Genomic DNA, 20804 nt, shown 5'->3' on the forward strand with positions numbered 1-20804 from the left:
TGCTTAATGTTGTACTAAAGTAAAAGTTTAAAATTTTTGGACATTTCTCACAATGAGACTGACTTCAGTCTTTATCACAATAATAATCAGTTAAACATAATAATTAACTACAAAAGTAAGCACACTCATATTTGACTGATTAGTTCAGTGCTTTGCAGAACGATGTGGCATCATATACGCATCGATGCATTCTTTGCCCCATTGGAACACCACCTATATCCACTGAGTCGCATCATTCAAATGACTGGATTGAATGAAGGCTGAGGTCTCCAGTTGGGCCTTCTTGAGTTAGTCTTTAACTGAAGAGGGCATTTCACCATTTTCAAGGACTGGGCTCCCATGGTGTGTTGTTATAGATAAAAAGAACTGCATCAACTTTGCACTTCTGAAACAGATAAACCACCACTGAGCGTGAGCTGTGATTGGCTGCTTTAACAGCTTGCTGCTTTGAGACTAGATATGCAATAATCTCTGTTCATTGTTCATGTTCATTGAAAAGTTTGTTTAATTTGATTTTGATTGATTTCACAGCTCATATCAAAATATTTAATTCAGTCAAAAACAGGTTATATGCAAAGATTTGGTTATTGCATGTAACCTGTGGTTATATGCAAAGAGCACACCCACTGTTAGATGACTGAGAGTGTTATTTTAGTTGGTTGAAATCATGTTTGCTAGATTAGCCAGGTTCATGTTTAATGTCTCAACATTAGGTTTGGTCAACATTCACTGTCCCCAGTTGTTCTTAAACCTTCTTTCAGCTCCTCCTGTTAAAGGTGGCCACTGCCTCCACCTCACCCATTGTGTCCTCCTCTGTCACATCAACCATCTACATATCCTCCTTCATTATATCCATGAACCTTCTGTGTATCCCTGTATCTTTTCTACAGTATTTTTCTCCAGCTAGAACTAGAAAAGATTTTAACAAAATGCCAAATTGTGTGAATCATTATTTAAAAGGTAAAATCTTCTAGTTTATGAATATATGCCTGTTCAGTGTGTGGTTAAACACAAATCCTTAACCCTAGATGGGTTGCCAATAAACTGATGTAGGTTAATGAACTGGGCTGTCCTCCAGTCTGACTTTCACCAGATTTCCAGTACTTAGTTCAGTGTAACAGAAACAGAACGGACCTCAGACCCTCTTTGTCCTGGGAATTTTTACTGCATCTGGACTTAAGTGCAGCGAAGCGCTTTAGGCGTTGGGACTTAGCTCATGTGTCAGGGTGTTAAATGGTGCTGTTTGTCACTGACAGTTGTGTGTATGTGGTATGTGCACATGTACACTCTGTGGTCCCTCTCCATATAAATCAGAGGTGTTGTCAGGGGAGGAGTGAAGATTGATGCCTGGCCCTGTTTCTGTGGACCTTATACTCTGTAAACACATTTACACGCTTTCACTCACACATAGCCATAAATACACTCGCACTGGCAGACTGAAGAAAAAGAATTGATTAAAGATTTTAAAATCCTACTTTAATGAAAACTGGGTTGTGTAGATTGAAAAACACAAACAATTCCAACATTTTTTATATTTCAACAAACTGAAAGTGAGCCTGGCTGCTGCTGCCCGATGGTACCAGAGAAAGAAATCAGCTTTTAAAATGTGACTTTAAGTGAATTTGAAATATGGGGGTCTGTAGCTTCAGTTTCCTGATGGGAGCGACAGTGCTGAGGTTTTGAAAATCTCTTTCATCAGTTTCCAGTCTGTCTTCTCTGGCAGCCCCGTGATGATCTACTTCCTCTTTAAAGTTCCTCCTCAGTGCTCTGCATTCACATATTGGCCTCGCCTGCTGCTTCATAAACTAGGGAAAAAACACAAAAATGACTATTCAGAAACATTTTTCACCAATGTAGTGGTCATGCAAATGAGGCAGACTATAAAAGCGACCCATATAAATGTATTGTTAAGTCAACGTCTTCCATCCACATCCATTTTGGAGCAACACCTAAAATTGTATACCCAAAAGAAACCACACTGAGGAACACTTACTTTATGAATAAAAATGATCTTACCTCAGCAAAAATATCCTACATTTCCTTACTCAAGTATTGGCAACACAGATAGAACAGCAGCTTTCTTCATTTTAAATAACTGTCTGTGGCCGTGTCTATACATACCAACTACTCTGTGGAACAGTACACAAAACTGCCAGCACTGAATTCTCATTACATTACTAATAGGGGTGTAACTGGAGATTTTAACCTCCTAGGACCTGGCGTCCACATATGTGGACATCACATTTTGGGTTATTTAGTCTACAAGGGCCTGATATCCACTTACGAGGACATTATACTGCTACTGTTCTATCGAAATTTTAAACGAAAATCCTCATATGTGGCTCTTATTTTTGTTAGAAACAAAAATTAGGTAAAAAAAAAAATCTGGTAATTCTTTGTTTTTACATTCTTCAGGTCCCAATCAGCCCAAATATCAAAGAGAAATTAAAAATGCATGCCATGGAAGAGTTCGGGTCTTAGGAGGTTAAAACTGCTGCAGCTCAGAATGCACAGAATGCCATTTGTATTGCCCGGTGCATCATGCTAATCAACCATCCTGTGCTGTGGTGGTTAATGTTTAAGGTTATTTTAAGTATAGTTAATTGAAATTAACAAAACATTTTAGTAAACTAAGATAGAAAATAAAAACTAGACTTCATAGAAAAAATAAAGTAATCAAAACCATTTTAGTAAACTTGGAAAACAGACACAATAAAACTAAAATAGAGAGGAAATATCTGTCAAACACATTTGTATTTTTATTTTAATTTGATTACTTTTGTAAAGACAAAAACTAAAACCAACACTGAAGCATTTTCAAACAATAAAACTAAACTAACTTACTAACTGAAACGGAACTGAATTAAAAACAAAAAGTCAACATAAAAATGAAATCTAATTAGAAAATAAAAATTATTAATGTCTGCTTATACAATGCTTGCAAGGTAAATACTGAACTAAATACTAAAATGTCTGTTTTCTATTATCTGTGGTCAATGTTTTCAAGGGCTTGTCAGCACAGTAGGTTAGCGCCAAGTGTTAATAATGCTAGGGTTGAGTCCCACTCTGACTGCCAGGAAATAGCCAGGTAACTATAGTAAAGTAAAGGTCCTGAAAACCTGCCAGTATATCAATATCATTATTGGCACCAGCTCTAAAAAGTTCCTGTTGGCTCAGCCTTTACTAGATATTCAAACAACAGTTGATTATTTGACAAATTAGTCTTTTAAATATTTTCCCCACAGTGTAGTTTAATAATATGAAGAACAACACAAAAATTAGACAAAGAATTGGATGATATAAGCACATTTTACTTGAGCTGTGTGCCTGCATTGCTCTGCCGTCATGAGAACAACTTAGCTGACTGCATTGGTTTTGTAGCTAATAAACACAGGAACTGACTGTGTCCATACACAAACTTTCAAAGCTATGAAAATTACAAAAACAACATATAATATGTCAATAATAGAGAAATGCTGTTAGATTATCTTTGTATAATTATCTTTATATAATTAAAGTATTGATTCTGTCTGAGCAGTTCAGAAAGTGAATACTATTGCATATAGAAGACTGGGTTCAGGATTACCATCTACATTTATTTAACTCTGAGGCAGAAACTAAGTCAATAAACTGGCTTTAGTTGGCTGTTTCTGATGTTCTTAGTGCATCAGCCAGTGAAGGTTACATTCTCTCGTTTTTGTGGATTTGTGTGGTGGATTTGATAGGTTGTTTTGCATTTGTGACACTGATTAGGCTTTAGGCACTGGAAATGACAATGTGGCAGAACATTTTGTTTTAAGTTGTTAACTTTAATCAGAAAACGTAATGAGAGTCACACTAAGTGTAGAAGTTTAAATTTTGAACTTTAAATTGTCCAATGAGAGAACAATCATAGAGAACTTTTTTGTCCTTTACCTAATCTGCCCGATAGTTACATCACTGTTTAGTAAGATGCAGTTATTTGAGATACATGAGTCCCCGAATTCAGAAGGATCCCAGATTGCGAGAACTTGGTGACATTGGCTATGTCAGTGTCTCCCAGTTTATCGTTTTTTAATTCCCTGCATATTTGTGAAGACAAGTATTGTCTTTCCAATTTTGTTCTATATTGAAGTGGTAAATAATCATTCCAAAAATTCCTCGATCCAGGTCTGGAATGACTCCAAAAGTCAAGTCTTATTCAAACAGGTCTCGAGACCGGATGGTGTTGTGTTCAAATTTTTCAGAAGGAATTTCAGGAGAAATATCTGTCGTTTTTTAACAATAGCAACCCCTTGGCAACATCCGAACCCCCCTGTGATTGCTTTGGTCACTTGCAGATTGCCTTGGTTACCTTTAGTTTCCATGAAAGACGCCAAATTGTTTGCAGACACTTGCTAACTAACCATTGAGCGAAAGTGCAACTTGAAAAAAATAGTGATACAAACTAGAACTGAAGAACTTGAAGGTCAACATTTTACATTTCCAGTTTGTGTCACACTCTTAACAGGTTCACTATTGTATAGCGAGTACTTGGTAAATGATTGCAGAGAAGTCTGGATAGCAACCAAAGCAGTCACAAGGAGCTTTTCAAGCTGTGTATACCTCTTTGTGACCAAGACGTGTACAGGGACAGCAAGCAAACACTCACCAGCTGGTCGAGAAATACATATTTACACATCCCTAGTAAAGGGTGGTTACCACTGACGAGTCAACTGGTCTTTGCACCTGGGGCCTAAACCACTTCTAAGCTGGACCAAGCCCCACATTCGTTAAAATTTTATTCATATCTTTCCATAACTTTTGGCGTCGTCTCAATGAATGTCTGCAAGTAATACACAATCCAACAGAACAGCTCTCTAGCCACTCCTTCATAACACCAACTGCATTGGGCATAAATCCAGGTTTCAGAGTGTAAACTGGCAAGCATAGATAGCAGCATCATTATTTACCCAGAAAGCAAAAAGTTTATAATACCAAATGACTTTAGGTATAAATCTACTTTGTGTTAGTTAATTAAACTCCATTTTAGAACATCTATCATGTTAGCACAAAAGTAATAAGAACACATACACATGGACCTCTGAAAGACAAAAAGACAAAACAAAAACAAAAATCTAAGCCTCTTCAAATCAAGTTTAAGTGGGTGATTTAAAGCTGCTGGCTTTGCCATTTTGATGATCCAGCCTTGAACCACTTCAATAACCATCTCCAATTTGTCTGTATGTCGTTACTATGGAAACCATTCTAAACATCCAATCCAGTGTCAGGATCCAGGTGGGTGGATAAAACCTGAGGATTTGGTCTAAATGCACTCTTAGGAGAAAGTGCACACACACATACACAGAGAGCGCATGTACAACATGACATGTGCCTTAGGACGGCAATTTATTTCCTAAGAAGGGAGCAATCTCTCTGTCAGATTCAGGTGTTCCATCCACAAAATTACTCTGAGCCCATTTTCTCTTCATTTATCCCTTTTCCTTAGTGATACTCCTTCTTCTTTCTCGCCTTTCAGGTCGAGGAGGAGAACACGCCTACTGGCCATCTGACACCAACCCAATTGACAGGAGCAGCATCAACGGTAACAGAAACTCATCTTCTGGATCTTCTGCTGAGTCTGTCAGAAAGCAGAATTACTTTTAGGTTCATTATTTTGCTCGATACAACAATGAGACTGAATCTCCTGAGAGCTGAGCTGGCTGTGTGTGCATGTCTGTTGTGATACTCTTGCAGCATCATCAGCTCATCACAGCCGCTCAACTGATTCCTCTAATCACTTGACTCAGTCATGTCTAAACTTACTTTAATAAGTCGCTCTGTCCTGACGAGGAGCTCCACCTCGCTGATTTACAGTCAGTGAGCATCGCTTCCTGTTCGCCGTCGCATCGCCCGTGGCAGGAAAATTTAATTAGATTCACTATCTCGTCATCAATCAGTGCTTCTATAAAGTGGAGGAAAATAATCATCTTTATGGACAAACAGGATTAAAAGAGTGGGGTGGCATATAAATCTTCAGCTTGTAGTTTTTAATATAATGACAACAACAGCAGCGTTATTGGACTGATTTGACATAGAGAAGAAAAGGATAGTTGCCTTTCATTTCTAATTAAAAACAGTACAACTAACAATATTAAACATGTGAATTATTTATATTCCGTGACTCTAACACTCTAATATTGAACACAGCTGTTTGTCTGTACTTCTAATGATAATGAAATATTGTCATCCTGCCGTGGTTTTTTGTTTCCCCAGAAAGTTAGCATGATGAAAGCGAGGCAGCATTTGTTGTGTACGTAACTGGCATTGTTCACTAAAGAGCTGTCAACTGTGAAGCATCAGTGTAGTCGATAACAGGACCTTATAACCACAAGTACTTTAAAACTTTCTCCTTGATGGTTCATTTTAGGTCCCAGTCAAAATGGCCTTGATACCCTGGCAAGCGCTTGTTGACCAGGTTGTGGGTGGCTGCGGGAAGCTGAGAGTTGTTAGATGAAAAAGCTTGCAAAGAGGTATATGGTGCTGCACCAGCAACTTCTTCAGATTGCTTTGGTCACAAATAGACTGCCTCAGTCGATTGTAGTTTGCATGGAAGATGCTGGCCCACTACTCACAACAGGAAACAAAGAACATTCGTCTTTGAGACTTTGAAATGAGGTCTTCTGAACATTGTCTTGGTTGCAGTGGTATGGCACAGCTTTTACTTTGTCCAGCTTGATTTGCACTTTTCACAGTTTGACTAATACTCAGCAAAGTAGTTAGTGTGTCCGGGAGCATGTTGACATCTTCCATCTTAGCATTCTGCTAATGACCAAATGAAACACAAGGAATTCTCTGTTGTAGCACCTTCTTTGCGACTGATTTCACTTAGCGGCAGGCAACAAACTTGAGCAACAGCTCGCAAACCGATCAAAGAACATACATTTGTCCATAGCGACTGGAGGTTGCCAAGGATTTGAAAGACAGTCCATAAATAACTGAGGCTTTTCACATACCCAAAGTACTAGACTATCAAAGACAAAACAGTGATTTTGTCAGACAGCTATATTGTTACAAAATTAGGACTTATATTAAATATATTAAATATTTTATATTATATATTAAATATTAAAATAAATTGGAAATCCCTACGTTTTCAGCATACGCATTCATGTTGAAAACGTAGGGATTTCCATGTTGTTGTGAGGACACTGCTTTTAGAAGCAAAAGCAATGCATCCGTTCCACACACACAGGAAAGCTCAATATGCAGCAGAGCTGGTTACGGAATGTGAAGCTTGATGTTGAGTGCAAAAGTGCACTTCACACACCAGACGTGTTAGTTTTGGCAACCTTACAAATACACTACTGTTAAAACCAGCGGGACAGTCTGGTTCAGCCTGGCTCGCCATGTTTAAAACACTTTAAATACCACTTTTAAAACCCCTGGGAGAGTCTGTACTCCACCGGAGAGCATTTAGACCCAGCTAATCCAGCACCTGTGTAGTAGCAGCTGTGCATGACAGGAGAGCTGACTGCTGGAAGTCAAAATCATCATTTTAGGGTTTTGTGCTGCTTGGTCAACTACTGTTTGATATTAAACACATAGAGAGATTGATTTTTTTCCGACTGCACACAATAGCTATGTTTAATACAAGGTGACTCTAATATCATACCAAGAACATCAGTAATGTCTATAAAGCAAATTTACTCATGCAGTCTGCAGTATTAATGCCACTTCTACTAATGCATATAAAAATACTATATATGCTGTAAACTACGCTACTACTGCGACTAATAATGCTGAAACCACTATAAAAGCTAAAGCTGTGGCTGACGATATAAACCATGGTCGTAATCATAATCATTCTTTCCAAGCTCCTTAGATAACTGTCCTCTCACGTTTCTGCTGGAGAAAGACTGTTACTCCTCCTCCACTGGTAGGTCAGAGGTCAGGGTCTATATCTGGTCTCACTGTCGGGCAGCGTGTGTGCTTGTGTGTATCTGAAGATGGACTCTGACATTTTGTCAGCGCAGTTGCTGCTGCTGCTGCCGGAGGAGATCATAAATCCGTCCTCTTTGACCTCCGTCCCCCTCCGGCTTTATTGTGGGTCGAGCAGGTCGCGGCCTCGTTCATCAGCTCAACGGTATTTCATCTTTAACGCGGTGTCGTCGTTTACGTCGCAGAGCTCCCTCTCACTTGAAAAATGAGCTTGAGGAGAAGATTCACCTCGGATTCTTTTCATTGGGCCACAGCTCTGTAGGTCTGACAGCTTCTGTGCAGTCTGATGTTCTGATCCACTGACATTGCCTCAACCGAGCGAAGACCTCCAGCGCTGCCACTCATTCACTAAAGTTACTCAGTTTTCTCTTCGTATCTCTTGGGAAGTAGATGCTGGCAGTTGTCGGGGATGAGAGGTCCATACCTCTCCACTCACAGTGCCAAGCTATTAAATTTAAAAATATCTCAGTCTTAAGTGAAGGGAAACAGCATCTCAAGAGTTTTAATCAAAAACATTAACTTCTTCATCTTTTATAACCCCCTGTAGCTTCACTTAAGTAGCTCAGAAATTTTCACGGACATTTTCTCTCTGCTCCTCAGAAAAATGGCTTTCATGTTTATACATTAATGGAAAGCATTGCATATTAATTTTACTAGTTTATATTCCTAAACTGAGAGATTAACATATTTGCTCATATGCTAATATGATGAAAATACTGAAAACCTAAACACACCAAATTGTTGGGAAAAGTGTTGGATTTGCAGGTGTGTAAACCAAAGTATTGGATGAAAAGATTTGTAATGTTGTCTGTGCCACACGCAAAGTTATTTCTGTCCATATCTGTGTGTAAGGTCAATCCATTAACTGCTGAGATGTTGCAGTTTTTTTACAGCATGTGGTTTCCATAGGATTCAGTTAAGGATCCTGCAAAAGAACCGTTCACGTGATACAGGTTTTACATTAATCCAATCCAATCCAGTTTTATTTATAAAGCACTTTAAAATACCCAGCACAGGAACAAAGTGCTGCACAGAAAATACATTAAAACAATAGAATAACAGAAAACAGCAAAGATAAATAAATAAAACACATAATAAATAAAATTAAAACAGCCCTATATTAAAATAAAAAACAAGATAAAACAGCATCGAATCACCTAAAAACAACTGAAATAAAAATAAAAATAAAATAAAAATAAAAACCAACATCTCACGTGGTGTCAAAGGTCAGGGTAAACAGGTGGGTTTTCAAGAGTGACTTAAAAACAGGTAAAGAACTGGCCTGTCTAATCTCTAAAGGAAGCTCGTTCCACAGTTTTGGAGCTGCTACAGCAAAAGCACGATCTCCTCTAAGTTTACGCCCAGTCCTGGTAGATTCAGGAGCAGCTGATCAGCTGACCTGAGAGAGCGGGTGGGTGTATTAGGCTGTAGCAGCTCAGAGAGATAAGATGGGGCGAGGCCATGGAGAGCTTTAAAAGCAAATAAAAGAATTTTAAAATGAATTCTAAAAGAAATGGGCAGCCAGTGAAGTGAAGCTAAAACAGGGGAAATTTGCTCAAACTTTCGAGTGCCAGTTAAAAGACGAGCTGCGGCATTTTGCACCCTCTGTAGATGACTAATATATGATGCACTGACCCCAATATAAAGTGCATTACAGTAATCCAGTCGAGTGCTAACAAAGGCGTGGATCACTGTCTCAAAGTGCTGCCGTGAAAGAATTGGTTTTATTTTTGCCAGCTGAGGTGAAAGAAGCTAGATTTTACCACTGCCTTAATCTGATTTTCAAACTTCAGATCACAGTCCACTTTGACCCCCAGGTTTGTGACAGTTGGCTTAACATACTGGGCCAAGGAATCTACATACACATTGGGGGTCTCAGTGGGGCTACCAAAAACCATTACCTCTGTCTTTTTATCATTGAATTTTAAAAAGTTAACAGACATCCAAGCCTTAATGTCGTCGAGACACTGAAGTAATGGCTGTGTAAGGTATCTGCCTTTTTTCTTTAGAGGGACATAGATCTGACAGTCATCAGCATAAAAGTGGAAAGCAATGCCGTGCTTTCTCAGTACAGAACCAAGAGGAAGCAGATATAAAGAGAAGAGGAGGGGGCCTAGAACTGAGCCCTGTGGGACACCACACAAGAGAGGAGCGGAGGACGACACATAGTCACCGAGACTGACACAAAAAGTTCGCCCCGGCAAGTAGGACCTAAACCACTCCAGTGCTGTGCCCCTAATGCCCAACCAGTGCTCCAAACGAGAGAATAAAATGGCATGATCCACAGTATCAAACGCAGCTGTCAAATCTAAAAGCACAAGAACAACACAGTCCCCAGCATCAGTTGCTAAAAATATGTCATTAAAAACTTTTAAAAGGGCTGATTCACTGCTATGAAAGGGTTTAAAACCAGATTGGAAAACCTCTAACACATTTTGCTTTTCCAGGAAGGCCATTATTTGGCTGTAAACTACCTTTTCAAGAATTTTAGAAAGAAAAGGTAGTTGGGAGATAGGCCTGTAATTTGCAAGAACCGTAGGATCAAGAGCAGGTTTTTTAATCAGGGGTTTGACTACTGCATGCTTAAAATCTTTAGGGACAACGCCTGACATCAGACTATGGTTTACCAGCTCAAGAACCAAAGGACCAACTGTAGGTAACACCTCTTTTAAAAGTCGAGGAGGGACAGCATCATTTGGAGACCCTGCAGGCTTAAGACGACCAACAGTCTCCTTTAGAAAGGACAGAGTCACAGGCTCAAACCTGTCAAAGACAGCAGAGCAGGAAACAGAGACTGAGGGGTCATGAGCACAAGGACAGATTTGAGCCCTTGTGGAGGAGACCTTCTCAATAAAAAAGTGTAAAACATTAACATCAACCCTTAATTAAATACTGAGGAGGCTTCAGTAATAATTTTGTGCACGCAATTGGACTCTATGATAGTATTGCGTTTGTCTCTCTGCTGGTACTGAGGACAGCACTGCTTTATTTCTCTGAAGTTTTTTAATGCTCATTTATTCAATTTTAAAACTTAACAAATGAAAAAAACCTGCTTGTTCATGAACAGTGGCAGGAACATAGTAAAAGTAGGACAAAATGTTATCCAATATGATGTTATTGTGACTGACAGTAATGTTCAGATTAAAGCCTCATTGATGTGTATACTCTGGTTTCTCTACAGAGATTTTTTTCCCCCCTGGGGTGGACCTTGTCTTTGATTTGTCCCTTCGGTGCTACAGTGCTTCATGCTCCAGTCTACAAAGAATAAACTTTAAGCTATAAAATAAAATTAATCGGAATCACGCTGCATTTTGATGTCTTTGTTTGCGTTGTCATCTTTGTAGCTGCTCAGTTTCGTTTCCCTGCTGGATTTCTGGGCTTTGCAAGGATTTCTGTGCTCTCCGTCGCCCTTGTGTTGATTTGTTGGTGTCATTGTGGCTTTAAACTGACTCAGCTGGCGAGAGTTTGTGATTTATTCTACACAGTTTCTCTGAGCTTCTGGGCCTGTGCTACTTTGCTGAAGGGCATCTCAGTAGAGGTTGTTACCACTCTTGTTATCATCAGTAACATACATTTTGCTCGCGGGTCAGTTTTGACTTCCTGTCAGTTGCTACTATTGTCACATCTGTTTGTTATTTAAAATTATGTCCTCTTTTTCTAGTTTATACTCAATAAAAATGTAATTTATTGTAAAAAAAAAAAAAAAAACCCAAACTATTACTTTGATGAAATACATTTTTGCCATGATCTTTCTTAATCTAAAAAGCTTTTTTAAGATGAAATTTAACAAGGTGCCAATAAGCGGCTGAGCAGAAGACTACTATTCAACTAACTAAAATCAAATCTTTGTCTCCACGGTTACCTTTAGTTAACATCAGATGACACAGTTCTTTCCATTAAACATCCAAGGAATTGTTCAAGAGTTTTAAACCTTCTTGCACATGTTGTCATTAATGTATAAATAGGAACAAGAAAAACATTAATGCTATTCTGTACAAACTAATCTACTCTGTCATGTAGCTACATGTGTATGCAGTGATATAATGCACACAAGTTATTTACCTTGTGGGATCAAGGTATTTTTCTCACGGACATGTCATTGTGGGAACAAGTTGTTTATCTTGTGAGAAACAAATATTTTATGTGTTCACAAAGCTCTGTTTCTTTTTTGAGAAACAAGTTGTGAGTACTGTGGGAACAACGTATTTCTCTTGTGAGAAAAATTTCATTATGTTGAAGGAACTTGTGGAAAAAGATGTTTTATCTATTGGTCGAACCAAATTACTTATCTCGCGGGAACAACTTGTTCATATTGTTGGAACAAGTATTTTGTCTCTCTGTTTGACTTGTGAAACACGTGTTTTAGCTCTTGGCTCTACAAAGCTGTTTATGTTGAGAATGGTTAAACTTGTGGGAACAAATGTTTTAAGCATTTATCCAGCTTGTGGGAACGAGTGTTTAACCAAGTAATTGGCGAATGCATTAGCATAACAGGAAAACACCTGAAAGTTACCTGAAGTTTAGCCAACTTGTTCCCACAACATAAACATCTTTATATACCCAAGATCTATCAAATATTTTAAGTTAGCAAATGACTCCTACTGATGGCAGTTCTGTTTTTTCATGCTAGAGTAGCATGAATTTAATTATGTGACATTGTTAGGTGTAAATCAGACCTAATTAGCTGAGTTCTCTCCATTTTGTGGTCGCCGAGTTCATCTGAAGTGGGTGGATAAGTGCTAAAGAAACAGAACTGTACCACATCTGCACAAAAAGCAAATGCTGATTAACAGGTGATGAAGGAGGGTAGGTAAATGACTTGATTTAAATCATTTTTATCTACACTTTCACATGTTTAACTTGTCATTTAGGAACAGTTGTTATCATTTTTAACCACTGGGGAAAAATTCAAAGCAATCAACGTGGTTGCAGTGTGAGTGAGGTGAAGGTACTGTCATCAATCACAAGACTTTCAGGACTTTGTAGATCTGCTATTTTTTCATTTGATCTTTTGGACATTTTATTGTCAGATTTTGTTTTTAGTTAGTTTTAATCACCAAAACTACTTGGTTTGGATTGAAATGCACATTTTTCACACAAAATGTTAGAAGGTAAGATTTTCCACAGGCATCCCTATCTTCTTACCACAGTGACAGATCCTGGTCAGTAGAGGATTGAGATCACGCTGCCTGTATATAACCCATGAATGTAACTGACGTTAACCATTGGTTTCTGGACTCTACATTTTGAAGCCTCAACATTAGCGTTTCACCAGCCACCACATTTGATTTTAGGAGCCAGATGTGATCACATGTGTAGAATAAAATCAAGCGCTAATCTATCAGTTAATGCCAGCAGGGGTCTAGTACATGTTTGTGGTAGACAGTAAAAATTCTACAATTTTACTCACAAAAATTGAAGCATAATCTTCCTTGATAGCACCAAACAGGAAAACATTATATTTGGCAATCAGATCAATTAAAATACTCTAAAAGGCACAAACAGCACACATGAATTCGCTATTGCCCTCTCTACAGCATGATTGTACAGCTGTTATAAAGGTCATAAAGGTCATACTGTCCATAAAAATGTACGTGCTTTTATCCATCCATGAAACTGAGCATTTTAACAACCAGCGTCACATGGCCACTTGAGGATCTGCAGTTTTCAGACCTGAAGGCTGACGCTTTCGTCAAAAAAGAAGTTGAACTGTCATCATTTGTTCTGGTGACATCAAAGGTTGAACTTAGTATATTTTAATTACCCCATAACCTTTGCTCTCGCAAAACAATGAAAGCAGAAGCTGCGTCAGCTGACGCTCAGAATTCTGTTTGAAGTTAAATAAAGCATTAAAAAAGAAAAAAAAGGAAGAAAGATGATGAAATTGTACTTTAAAAAGGAAAAGAAGGTGGTGTTGTAGCCTCTGTGCTGTGGCCGTAAGCTTTGATGGATTGTGGTTTTCATTGACAGAGACAAGCAAATGGAGAGAGAAGGTGAAAGAGGAAAAGTGCCCTGCTATCTCTTTCCCTTTGTCTTTCTCTTTGCACACATTTCTCTTGATATTCTGTTCATCCATCTTCTCCCTTTCTTTTTCTTTCATTCTCTCTCCCCTCTCAGTCATTTTATTGTCTCTCCATTCCTGCGTTTTCCTTTCCTCTTCTCTTTCCACCTCTCCAGCTCCTCCCTCTTTAACACACTTCCCTCGCCTCTGCATTTGGACTTCATGCCCCTTATGTGTTTCCTATTTTCTCCCTCTCTCTGCTCCAAGGTCGAGTTAATGAATGACAGAGCGTGTCATCAATTCCCCTCTTTCCCTTTACACCTGTCATACACTCATACACACACTGTGTATTGATCGGTAAAGCAGCAACAGCCGTAGCTTTGTGTTTTCAGTCCAGTCAAACCACTATGGGGTTCTTCTTTTTCCTTTGTCTCAATTTTGGGTATCGTGGAATAACATATATTGGTTACACAACTAAAACAGATATGGAAATGTGACTGTGGAGCAGTTAAATGTAGCAATTTGCCTAATTTGTTTCGGTATATCAACGTAGTATGGTTACCCTTCCCGTTCTGCTTTCCACATGATATTAAGAAAAAGGTAAAACCAAATTTAAATTTCAGTAAAATTCAATCTTCCTCTAATAGAAAAAAATAAATGATTCAGTTTTATTATCATGTTTATCTTCATATGATAATGTAGAAATGCACTATAAAATATTTTATAGTGCATAGAGTACTCACAATAGCCCTGTGCATTGACAACGATAATGACAATTAAAATAATGTGAATGGTATCGTAAGTATCATGTGCCATCTCACTTAGAAAACAAAGTTATGCACTAACTAACTAATTACCTCACGCAGCTTCAATTTATATAATTTGGTTGATTTTAACACTGTCCTGAAAATGTCCAGAGCAAACAAAAAAATCTTCCAGCACTGTGTTGAGAAGTAAAGCATGGACTCCGAATAGACAAGACATATAACAGTCATGTGAAAGGTGCTATGAAGTATTAAGTACACCCCATGATTTAATAGCTTTACAGCCATTTTCAGCAAGAATCGTTTTCCTGATGACTTTAGTCCCTCACATTGTTGAGGAGGAATTTTGGATCAGTCTTCTTCACAGCGTTGCTTCAGCTCATTGAGGCAAACTTTGGTCTCGTCTGTCAAAATCTTGAAGAAATCAAGAAATCTTGTGGTTTATTCAAATTAGAACCTTACAAACCTAAGCTGTGCTGCCATCTTCTCCTTAGCTAACAAAAGGGGTTCTCCTCGTAATCCTTCCAGACAAGTCATACTTGTTCAGTCTTTTTCTAATTATACTGTCACCATGTGACCTTAGGTTGAATTAAATTGAATTGAATTGAACTGTAAATAATCTTTCTCATTGGAGAATGATGGATGTCAAATTAACCTTCTCTGAATAGAGCAATAATTGCTTCTCTGAATACTCCTGATCAGCAAACTGCCAAAACGTCTGCATTTATTTAGGTGCTAACACTTGCTGGTGATCAGTTAATCAAATTCATTTGATTAGCAGCACTTGACTGTTACCCTAACCCTATGGAAGCGGTGATAGTGTACTTTGTTTTTAATGGGATTTCATTGAGTTCTGTGAAAACTCTCATTTTCATATTTAAGCACCTTAAGGCAGCTGTTATTGTGAGTTTATATAAATAAAACTGAATTGAATATAACTGTGTCATCAGCAGTCATCAAAATGTATGAAACAGCTTTTTTCTTCTGGTGAAATCTAGTTGGTTTAATAGATCTGTTGAGGGGGGAAAAAGGTAATTAGCATGAATGATTTCCCTGAGATATTACAATATATAGAGAGAATTTACTGTCCCAATTTTAATGTTGGCTACAATCAAGCATTTTAGTAGGTGAAGGTTTCAGAAAAAATGTTTCTTATACATAATGAATTCACAGTAAAAATGGCATAAACTTTATAAACTGATGTCCTATTAGTATATGCATTTTGAATATACAGATTTCAGTGTGTATTTATTCATGTTTCTAACTTCTGCCTCTCTTCTTGTATATATTCCAGAGTCTCCCATTGGTCAGATGCGTCCCCCTCACGGCACCCCTCAGAAGAACAGCAACCTTCTGGTCATCATTGTGGTTTCTGTGGGAGCCGTCACCGTGGTCGTGGTTGTCATCGTGGCCCTCATCTGCACACGGCGCTCCTCCGCCCAGCAGAGGAAGTAAGATGTTTCATTCATCTGTGTGATGGCAATAAACGGCTGTCACTGTAATGAGGCAGATGGTTAATGAGCTGCCCTGCATGTCTTGTTTTTTTTCACAGAGATTTACTTTGAAATTAATGTCCCTGCCAGCTCACACAGGTCTGAATATATGTACCAAATCACAAATAACCCAGCCAGCAAAAACCTCAGCTAGACCTCTCCGTTTAGACTTTATCGTCCCAGGAATGTCAGTTCATCAGGTTTTAACGTTATTTCATTGTAGTTTTTTTTCTCATAGTTTTCTTTTTATAAACACGCTCAAGAGGTTTTATTTACTGTTTCAAAACCACCTATTAGAAGTCAACTCATACAGATGACTTTTGTTACAGCAGGAATGGCAGTCTGCCTTTAAACTCGACTTCCAGCCTCTTTGAACCGATTTGTAAGAAATGCAACTGTGTTTGCATTTCCATCCCCCAAATCAATATGTCTTCCACTGTGGGTGCATCAGTGATGGTCGACCACTGCAGGCACCAATATACATCACATTTTCTGTGGCTACTTCACAAAAAGCCACCAGAGGTCAACCTGTAATTGTAGCGTGCTCCACTAGCATTAGTGCTAACCTACATCATGCTATAGAACATATAAAAAAGATCGATGTAGCTGCTGTGACATCACTCACTGGTTAAGGTCTTTGTGAAGCGCTGTGAAGCCCACCTGTTTGGATCGCTGGATCCCTGGAAGTTCTAGTTGGAGCCACTTGTTCTTCCAGTTTCGATGTCAAATCTTAACACACCAAACATCGACCAGAAGAAATCCTCTCAGGTCATTAGTATAACTAGCATCAGGATCATACCTTTAACTCAGTTCTATCGTTGTCAAAGGGAAACAGTATTCCCTCCTGATACTCACTGTATCACCAGATGTTCTCCCTCCACCTTTGTTCTGTTCTCCCAAATTAAACAGACAGAAGCTAAAGGATGGTGGTCCATTAGATATGAAGGTACCATTATTAGCCTGCCATATGTGAACACAAATCCTAAACAAAGATAATCAACCACTCGGAGGACAACAAGAATCAGTGTGGTGGTGTCATTGGACTGCTCATAATATCAGTCTGGAGAAAGTTCAGAGTAGAGGCGTTGCTTCTTTGTGTCAAAGGAGCTACTTAAGGTGGTTCAAGCATCTGTATCTGGTCATGATGCTTCCGAGGTGCCTCCCATTGGAGCTTTTCAGAGCACACTCGACTGGAAAGAGACTCAGAAACCAGTGGGGAGACTATGAAGTCTGTATGCCTGGGAATTCCTCGGGATTCCTGCAGGAAGAACTGGAGAATGTTGCTTGGGAGAAAAATACCCTGCTTAGCCCACTGCTACAGGGACAGAACTTCAGATAAGCAAAAAATAATGGATGGATGAACAATTTCAGTCCAGTTTTTGTTCATGAAATTATAATTTTTATTACTTTTCTTAGTTTTAGTCAAAATGATTATTTATATAGTTCATCAAATTAAAATCAGGGTCATATAATACACTAATAAACTGGATTCATTTCATCTTCCTTCCTTTAGTCCACCTTTATTGTAATCCTGTTCATGATCTCATACGGTGGCTAGGAGAGCTCAACATGCTGCATTAAAAAACCAAAAACATCTTTAATGATTTGAAACACAGGAAAACCCCTCAAAAATACAGCCACAAGTAGAAATGATTTGTTGGTTCATTGAGTTTCTGTATAATTCAATTTATATTGTCAGTATAATTTCATAATTCTCCCCTTCACATTTCAGTGAACATAATCTTGTTTCACAATCTTCAAGAGTTCAAGGCAGTTCAAGACATTAAGCCAAAATTCGTTTGAAGTCATACTGTTTTATGATCCAGATGATCAGATTTGGGTACAGGTGGGGAATTCACAGCCCTCTCCACCTCACAGTACTTTCATTTAGTGGAAATAAACGCTGATGGATGGAGTGTTTTCTTCTCCTGACCCTCCTCCCCGGTGCGTTTCTCTGTGCAGGAAGAGAGCAAGCCACAGTGCCAGTAAGAGGAAGGGCAGCCAGAAGGACCTGCGGCCTCCAGACCTCTGGATCCACCATGAGGAGATGGAGATGAAGAATATGGAGAAAGCTCCCAGCATTGCACCGTCTGGCCACGATTCACCAATCCAGTCCTGCCAGGACCTCCCCCAGGTGGCACACAGCCAATCGGAGAGCCAGATGGGCAGCAAAAGCAGCCACTCAGGTACAGCTCTGATTCTCATTTACCAATCAATTTAGTATATAATGTGTATAGCAAAGCCTCATTTAGTTACACTCATATTTTTTAAGTGTTTAATTAGATATAATGTTATAGTTCCTCTTTATTTAACATCATTACATTTAAGATAAATGCGTTATGAATCTTGGTTTAATTAGCTGTGTAAACAGGCCTAATTAATAATGATAAAAACACAAAAGTATCAAATAAAGGTCTTTTCCAAATGGAAAATGGAGCACTAAGCCTAAATCCTAATCCTAATGAAGATGTTTGAATCCCTGATTGGGTTTTGATTGCGATGTTCCAGGAGCAGACGCTGATGAGGTTTCCAGCAGTATCTCCACTTTGGAGCGCTCCCTGGCTGCCAGGAGAGGAACTCGAAGCAAAATGATGATTCCCATGGACTCGCAGCCGAGCAACACACGTAAGTAATGCAACAGAATATATGGATATTGCTACTATGTCTGTGAAGGTTCTCAGTCATCCAGGTCATCGTAGTCTAAGGAGCTTGGAAAGAAAAGCGTCTGGACCTCTTTAAGGGGCTTGAAGATGTTTCGCCTCTCATCCGAGAAGCTTCTTCAGTTCTAGGGTCAAATGATGGCAGACAGTTGGTGTCGTAAACCACCTCTTCTGTTCATAGATGGTCGCTCACAGTGGAGATAGATGGCTTCTTTTACTCCTCTTTCAAACCATCTGTCTTCTCTGTCCAAAATGTGAACATTGGCATCCTCGAAAGAGTGACCTTTGACCTTTAGTTTGTGAAGTGGCTGTTTGGTCTCTCCAATGTAGAGGTCTGGGCATTCCTCGCTACACCCTCGTCTGGCTGTTTGGTCTCTCTGCACTGGAGAGACCGAACAGCCACTTCATAAATGCATGGCACAACATAGAAGAGCCACCTCCACGGCACAAGACTCAGCAGTCCATCTGCATCTAAAGGACAAAGGTCACTCTTTCAAGGATGCCAATGTTCACATTTTGGACAGAGAGGACAGATGGTTTGAAAGAGGAGTGAAAGAGGCCATCTATGTCCACTGTGAGCGACCATCTTTGAACAGAGGCGGTGGTTTACGACACCAACTGTCTGCCATCTATAATCCAGTTTTGAGATCCCTTCCCAGACGCCTTAACACCCACTCACATCCTGGGCCATCTCACCTCAGGAAATCACATGATAGGGTGGGGCCAGGTTTCACAATGAGCTCACCCGAAACCTTGGCTGATTGTGACCCACACCCATTTTCACACCTTGGCTCATGTGATTAGGTAGAGGATCATCAGGGGGTCCATCGTCCCTCTCGGGGGGGACACTCCCACAGGGCTTAAATCTGGGACTCTCCACCATTTGACCCTAGAACTGAAGAAACTTCTCGGATGAGAGGTGAAACGTCTTCAAGCAACTTAAAGAAGTCCAGACGCTTTTCTTTCCAAGCTCCTTAGAATATTGCTACTATGACGCTAACCTTTAATATGTGAAGTCCCATTTTGAAGCATTTTGGTCTCTGCCATGGGTTTGTTTGATTGTTTTTTTTTTTTTTATAGCTAGAAATGCTAACTTGGTTAGCAAGTTGGATCCTAATAACTGTACAGGTAAAACACATATATTGCTAATATAGTACTAGACTTCTCTGAGGTCTGCTCATGCAGTTAACTTTACCACAAACCATTTTATTTGTCAGATAATTGCATTAAGGATGCCCCATAATAATAATGGATTGGATTTATATAGCGCTTTTCAAGGCACCCAAAGCGCTTTACAATTCCATTATTCATTCACTCTCGCATTCACACACTGGTAGAGGCAAGCTACAGTTGAAGCCACAGCTGCCCTGGGGCAGACTGACAGAAGCCAACACCAGTAGGCGGTAGGGTAAATTGTCTTGCCCAAGGACACAACGACAGGACAGAGAGCCCGGGGATCGAACCGGCGACCTTCCGGTTACAGATGCGCTTCCCTGCGCCACGGTCACCCAGCACTAGAGCACTAAAGGTCCAGTTCAGTGATTCCAATTAGTCTGATTGAATTGTTGGAATCACAGACTGTATATAAATGATGAACATAGCTTCTGGGAGATCCCCCCCTGGTTTATTGTAAAGCTTCAAATGTGAGGCTTTTTTTCACTCAATGAACATACCCCGGTTTAACCAAATGTTTTTACTTTAATTAGGACCTTAATTTATAAAATAAACTTTGTGTTTTCTTTAATAAGACTCATAACTAGTGATTGGGGAGCACACACTCATCAGAAAAGTGTTTATTGAGGTCAGAGTGCACCAGAGCTGAGAGTTATTTTTCATTAGAATTCTTAATAGCCTGAAGTGCGTTTTCTAACTACAGGAGTCGCCCCCCAGTGGACATCTGGAAGACTGTGGATTTAAGACACTTTTG

At 39.3% G+C, this 20804-nt stretch overlaps 1 protein-coding gene across 1 annotated transcript in view; it reads left to right on the forward strand.

The window, feature by feature from the left end:
• dcc (DCC netrin 1 receptor) overlaps positions 1 to 20804 on the forward strand; it is a 339659-nt gene that overhangs the window by 265100 nt on the left and 53755 nt on the right. The window contains exons 22-25 of the mRNA XM_039615624.1: positions 5498 to 5563; positions 16019 to 16175; positions 18180 to 18403; positions 18726 to 18842. Coding sequence (XP_039471558.1) covers positions 5498 to 5563; positions 16019 to 16175; positions 18180 to 18403; positions 18726 to 18842 — 564 coding nt within the window. The remainder of the gene's footprint in view (positions 1 to 5497; positions 5564 to 16018; positions 16176 to 18179; positions 18404 to 18725; positions 18843 to 20804) is intronic.

This window comes from Oreochromis aureus, linkage group 7 (assembly GCF_013358895.1).
Source record: "Oreochromis aureus strain Israel breed Guangdong linkage group 7, ZZ_aureus, whole genome shotgun sequence".
Lineage (NCBI taxonomy): Eukaryota > Metazoa > Chordata > Actinopteri > Cichliformes > Cichlidae > Oreochromis > Oreochromis aureus.